Below are 7,060 nucleotides of genomic sequence, written 5' to 3' on the forward strand. Positions count from 1 at the left end.
TCTTGCCACCTCTTCTTAATATCTTCTGCTTCTGTTAGGTCCATACCATTTCTGGCCTTTATTGAGCCCATCTTTGCATGAAATGTTCCCTTGGTATCCATAATTTTCTTGAAGAGATCTCTAGTCTTTCCCAGTCTGTTGTTTTCCTCTATTTCTTTGCATTGAGCTCTGAGGAAGGCTGTCTTATCTCTTTGCTGTTCTTTGGAATTCTGCATTCAGATGCTTATATCTTTCCTTTTCTCCTTTGCTTTTCGCTTCTTTTTTTTTTTCACAGCTATTTGTAAGGCCTCCTCAAACAGCCGTTTTTCTTTTTTGCATAGACCTCTTTAATATCAAGTTTTGAATTTCATGAGGTTCGTAACTGTGTTTTTTCAATTTTTATACTCTTGACTAAACTTCATTTTGTAGTAAAGTGCTGTTTCAGCACTTTTTGCTAAATTATTGAAGAAAGAATGAAGGAAGGAGGTAGAGAAAGAAGGATGAAAACAAGGAAAGGGAAGAAAGGAGTAAAACAAATAAAAACATAAAAGGAAAAGAAAGGAGAAAAAATTTTCTCAAGTTCTCCACCTAAAACATGCTGTTACATGAACTTTGTGTCACTCACTAGTACCCCAAGCTGGCTAATCATCAGAATTACATTGGAGGCTTTGTTGGTTTATTTGTTTTATACTATTTTGATTATCAGATATTAATATCTTTAAAATATTCCAAGATTCTAAAAACTTTTAAGAACATTTTTAAAGATAAAGATCAACTAAGAAAAACATTTTTTAAAAAATATAAGCATCAACTATTAGACTAAAAAGGAGGCAGTGTTAAAGATTTAACTAAAGTTCAGTTCAGGTGCTCAATCATGTCCGACTCTTTGCGACCCCATGAACTGCAGCATTCCAGGCCTCCCTGTCCATCACCAACTCCTGGAGTTTACTCACACTCATGTCCATTGAGTCAGTAATGCCATCCAGCCATTTCATCCTCTGTTGTCCCCTTGTCTTCCTGCCTTCAATCTTTCCCAGCATCAGGGTCTTTTCCAATGAGACAGTTCTTTGAATCAAGTAGCCAAAGTATTGGAGTTTCAGCTTCAGCATCAGTCTTTCCAATGAATATTCGGGACTGATTTCCTTTAGGATGGACTGGTTGGATCTCCTTGCAGTCCAAGGGACTCTCAAGAGTCTTCTCCAACACCACAGTTCAAAAGCATTCTTCAGCACTCAGCTTTCTTTATAGTCCAAGTCTCACATCCATACATGACTACTGGAAAAGCCATAGCTTTGAATGGATGGACCTTTCTTAGCAAAGACATGTCTCTGCTTTTTAATATGCTGTCTAGGTTGGCCATAAATTTTCTTCCATGGAGCAAGTGTCTTTTAATTTCATGGCTGCAGTCACCATCTGCAGTGATTTTGGAGCGCTCCCCCCACCCCGAAATAAAGTCTGTCACTGTTTCCACTGTTTCCCCATGTATTTGCCATGATGTGATGGACCAGATAGCCTGATCTTGGTTTTCTGAATGTTGAGTTTTAAGTCACTTTTTCACTTCCTTTTTCATTTTCATCAAGAAACTCTTTAGTTCTTCTTCTCTTTCTGCCATAAGGGTGGTGACATCTGCATATCTGAAAGTGAAAGTGAAGTAGCTCAGTTGTGTCCAACTCTTTGCGAATGCATGGACTGTAGCCTACCAGGCTTTTCCGTCCATGGGATTTTCCAGGCAAGAATACTGGAGTGGGTTGCCATTTCCTTCTCCAAGGGATCTTCCCTACCCAGGGATCGAACCAGAGTCTCCTGCATTGCAGGCAGATGCTTTGCCATCTGAGCTACCAGGGAATTGGAGGTTATTAATATTTCTCTGGAAATCTTGATTCCAGCTTGTGCTTCATCCAGCCCAGTTTTTCTCATGATGTACTCTGCATATAAGTTAAATAAGCAGGGTGACAATATACAGCCTTGACATACTCCTTTCCCAATTTAGAACCATTCTGTTGTTCCATGTCCAGTTCTAACTGCTGTTTCCTGACCTGCATACAGTTTTTTCAAGAGGCAGGTCAGGTGGTCTGCTATTCCCATCTCTTTCAGAATTTTCCACAGCTTATGGTGATCCACACAGTCAAAGGCGTTGACATAGTCAATAACGCAGAAGTAGATGTTTTTCTCGAACTCTCTTGCTTTTTCAACAATCCAACGGTTGTTGGCAGTTTGATTTCTGGTTCCTTTGCCTTTTCTAAATCCAGCTTGAATATCTGGAAGTTCACGATTCATGTACTGTTGAAGCCTGGCCTGGAGAATTTTGAGCATTGCTTTGGTAGCATCTGAGATGAGTTCAATTGTGTTGTAGTTTGAGCAGACTTTGATATTGCCTTACTTTGGGATTGGAACAAAAACTGACATGGATGTCACCAGATGGTCAATAACAAAATCAGACTGATGGAGCCAAAGATGGAGAGGCTGTATACAGTCAGCAAAAACAAGACTGGGAGCTGACTGTGGCTCAGATCATGAACTCCTTATTGACAAATTCAGACTTAAATTGAAGAAAGTAGGGAAAACCCTAGACCATTCAAGTATGATCTAAATCAAATCCCTTATGATTATACAGTGGAAGTGACAAATAGATTCAAGGGATTAAATTTGTTAGTGTGCCTGAGAACTATGGATGGAGGTTCATGATGTTGTACAGGAGGCAGTGATCAAGACCATCTCCCAGAAAAAGAAATGCAAAAAGGCAAAATGGCTGTCTGAGAAGGCCTTAAAAATAGCTGTGAATAGATGAGAAGTGAAAAGCAAAGGAGAAAAGAAAGATATAACCATTTGAATGTAGAGTTCCAAAGAATAGCAAGGAGAGATAAGAAAGCCTTCCTCAGCGATCAATGCAAAGATATAGAGGAAAACAATAGAATGAGAAAGACTAGAGATCTCTTTAAGAAAATTAGAGATACCAAGGGAACATTTCATGCAAAGATGGGCACAATAAAGGACAGAAATGGTATGGACCTAACAGAAGCAGAAGATATTAACAAGAGGTGGCAACAATACACAGAAGAACTATGCAAAAAATATCATCATGACCCAGATAATCACAATGGTATGATCACTCACCTAGAGCCAGACATCCTGGAATGCGAAGTCAAGTGGGCCTTAGGAAGCATCACTACAAACACAGCTAGTGGAAGTGATGGAGTTCCAGTTGAGCTATTTCAAATCCTGAAAGATGATGCTGTGAAATTGCTGCACTCAATATGCCAGCAAGTTAATTAAAGTAATAACATAGATAATAAAATAGAAATTTGATAAAATGTTCATGGTTGATAATTCTGGAAGTACCAAGATTTATGAATTATTTAAAGCTGCAGAGGCAATCTTTTGAAGAACAGCTGCTACTGCTAAGTCACTTCAGTCATGTCCAACTCTGTGCGACCCCATAGACGGCAGCCCACTAGGCCCCGCTGTCCCTGGAATTCTCCAGGCAAGAACACTGGAGTGGGTTGCCATTTCTTCCTCCAATGCATGAAAGTGAAAGAATAGACAGAAACAAAAATCATTTCAGAGCTTTTCTACAGAGATTAATATATCCCTGAAGTAAAGAATGTTAAGGATGATGATTCAGGACTTGTGGTTTTAATTATAATATATTTACATTTTTACACTCATTATTTTTATAAATATTGTATTCTGTCTATGTGACTGTGATGCTCAACCATATTGGTGAATCCCTGACTCAACAGATATTCTTTGTGTTCAGATATGTTCTTTTACATCTGCATTGGAGAAGGAAACGGCAACCCACTCTAGTGTTCTTGCCTGGAGAATCCCAGGGACGGGGGAGCCTGGTGGGCTGCCGTCTATGGGGTCACACAGAGTCGGACACGACTGAAGTGACTTAGACATAAAGTGACCAGCCCACGGAATTTCATCTTCCTGACAAGCATATCATGAGATCCAGTTCCACTTGACTATGCGAAGTGATGATAAGTTGTGTCTATATTATGCTCATGCTCATAAACTTAAAATCTTGGCCTTGATGTAAAATTCTGCTGACTTGAAATAGGTTGGAATCCAGAAATTTGGAGTAAAGAAGAGTGCTCAAATGAATAGTAGAAATGTTCAATTTGTTTGACTTTAAAAGTCCAGAAATCAGTGTTTCTCTTAAACTTTATGAAATATCTCAATTATAAAATTCTTGAAGTTTATAAAATCTATTCTGATTCAGGAGAAGGCAATGGCACCCCACTCCAGTACTCTTGCCTGGAAAATCCCATGGACGGAGGAGCCTGTTAGGCTGCAATCCATGGGGTCGCTAAGAGTCGGACACGACTGAACGACTTCACTTTCACTTTTCACTTTTCATGCATTGGAGAAGGAAATGGCAACCCACTCCAGTGTTCTTGCCTGGAGAATCCCAGGGAAGGGGGAGCCTGGTGGGCTGCCGTCTATGGGGTCGCACAGAGTCGGACACGACTGAAGTGACTTAGCATAGCATTCTAATTCAACCAGAATCATAGTCGTCCTAGAGTGGCAATACAAGCTAAAGAAATCCCCACATTATGTATGTCCTCTGATTACCAATAAACAACGATCTCAGCAGGATTACTCTCTGCAGTACACACATGCACATACATATGTCCAAAAATATCTCTCTCTGTCTCTCACACACCTTAACAGAAAAGTACACTCATTTTCTCATTTTTAAACCTAGAACCTGCTGAGAAGAAAATGGACCCTGGAAATCACTCCTCAGTGACTGAGTTCATCCTCGCTGGGCTCACAGAGAAACCAGAGCTCCAGATTCCCCTTCTGGTCTTCTTCCTAGGAATCTACTCAGTCACAGTGCTGGGGAACCTGGGCATGATCACACTGATAGGGCTCAGTTCTCACCTGCACACCCCCATGTACTATTTCCTCACCAATTTGTCCTTTATTGACTTCTGTCATTCCACTGTCGTTACCCCCAAAATGCTGGTGAACTTTGTGACAGAGAAAAGTATCATCTCCTACCCTGAATGTATGACTCAGCTCTATTTCTTTATTGCTTTTATTATTGCAGAATGTTATATGTTGGCTGTAATGGCATATGACCGCTATGTTGCCATCTGTAACCCTTTGCTTTACAATGTCATCATGTCTTATAATAGGTGCTTCCAGCTCACAGTGACAGTTTATATTTTGTGCATCATTGAATCTGCAATCCATACAGGCTTTATGTTGAGACTCTATTTCTGCAAGGCCAATGTGATTAACCATTATTTCTGCGATATCTTCCCACTCTTGGAGTTATCCTGTTCTAGCATCTCCATGAATGAATTATTGGCTCTAGTCTTTAGTGCTTTTAATGTCCTGATTCCTGTTTTAACCATCATTGCTTCCTACATTTTCATCCTCTCTACCATCCTTCACATTCACTCCACTAAAGGCAGATCCAAAGCCTTCAGTACATGCAGCTCCCATATCTCAGCTGTTGCTATTTTCTATGGATCTGCAGCATTCATGTACCTGAAGCCTTCATCTGTGAGCTCTATGGACCAAGGGAAAGTGTCCTCTGTGTTTTATACCTGCATTGTAACCATGCTAAACCCTCTGATCTACAGTCTGCGGAATAAGGATGTCAAATTTGCTCTGAAGAAAATTCTAGAGAGTGGAAAATGTAGATGAATAGACACAATGTCATAGTGTCATATCAGAAATATGCCTTTGGTTTGCTGAGATAGGCAATGTTTTAGTTTTATTGTTAAAATTTTTGGAAATTCAGAATAATTTTCTCATATAATACCTTTCCCAAATTCTCTCTGGGCCACTTCCATTGAAACTGTTTTACAGTGACTATGTATGGAGAAATAACAAGAATAAAGTCATAGATTCCTAAGAATTAAAGAAGCTCCAGTTTGATTAAAAAAATACAAACAACCACAACTATGATGATCATCATAAAATAATAGCATACATGATTAAAATAGTATAAAATATCAAGCAGAAAGCCCAGCACTTTAAAGTAGATGACTTCATTTAGCATTTACAGTTTTCTCTCAGGAAAGCCCTAGTGCTATTTTATTCTGAAAGCTGAATAAATTGACACTTATTTAGTTTCAGTAAATGTCCATGTTCCCAAACATAATTAATGACAAGAATCTAGAATGTCTGGCTCCAGGACCCATGATTTTACTCAAAATATAAATACTTGGCCCCAAGTAAAGGTGGGTAAGTCTAAGGCCTTACCAGTAATTTTCTTCTACACTTTAATATACAGTTCCTTATAAGACTGTGCTGCTTTCTTCTCTCCCTCCAATTCTAGTATCACTTTTGTTTCATTTGATATAATGAAGTAATTGAAATATTTCAAACCTGTCCTGATCAAAGGGAAAAAAAAATCAGTTGGAGAGTTACTGCAGAATCTTATGATAGAGTCTTACTAAAGAGATTCAAATTTCTATGCTCAACACCAACAATTTTTATAAAAGTGGCCCAAAACATTTTTTATCTTTATACTAGTAATGCTGTATTATTTATGGAACAGTTACTTATAGTAGCCAAAAAACCATAATTTACAAACAATTACCATTTCATGTCAGTTTCATCTTAGAATCATTTCTTCTTTCCTTTGCTTCTATCACCAGTCCCATCCACAACTGGGTGTTGTTTTTGCTTTGGCTCCATCCCTTCATTCTTTCTGGAGTTATTTCTCCACTGATCTCCAGTACCATATCGGGCACCTACTGACCTGGGGAGCTCATCTTTCAGTGTCCTGTCTTTTTTGCCTTTTCATACTATTCATGGGGTTCTCAAGGCAAGAATACTGAAGTGGTTTGCCATCCCCTTCTCCAGTGGACCACATTCTGTCAGACCTCTCCACCATGACCTGTCCATCTTGGGCAGCTCCACATGGCGTGGCTTAGTTTTATTGACTTAGACAAGGCTGTGGTCCATGTGATCAGATTGGCTAGTTGTCTGTGATTTGGTTTCAGTCTGTCTGCCCCCTGATACCTTCTCTCAGTGCCTACCATCTTCCTTGGGTTTCTCTTACCTTGCATATCTCTTCACGGCTGCTCCAGCAAAACTGCTTATTTAACTTCTA

The 7,060-nt window shown here is 39.3% G+C and overlaps 1 protein-coding gene across 1 annotated transcript; it reads left to right on the forward strand.

The window, feature by feature from the left end:
• Positions 1–4,707: 4,707 nt before the first annotated feature.
• LOC102399330 lies at positions 4,708–5,643 on the forward strand. Its single transcript, XM_006056090.3, has one exon. It carries the CDS (start codon positions 4,708–4,710, stop codon positions 5,641–5,643), a length of 936 nt encoding a protein of 311 aa, XP_006056152.3.
• Positions 5,644–7,060: the final 1,417 nt, after the last annotated feature.

The sequence above is a fragment of the Bubalus bubalis genome, chromosome 5 (genome assembly GCF_019923935.1).
Source record: "Bubalus bubalis isolate 160015118507 breed Murrah chromosome 5, NDDB_SH_1, whole genome shotgun sequence".
In the NCBI taxonomy this organism is placed as follows: Eukaryota; Metazoa; Chordata; class Mammalia; order Artiodactyla; family Bovidae; genus Bubalus; species Bubalus bubalis.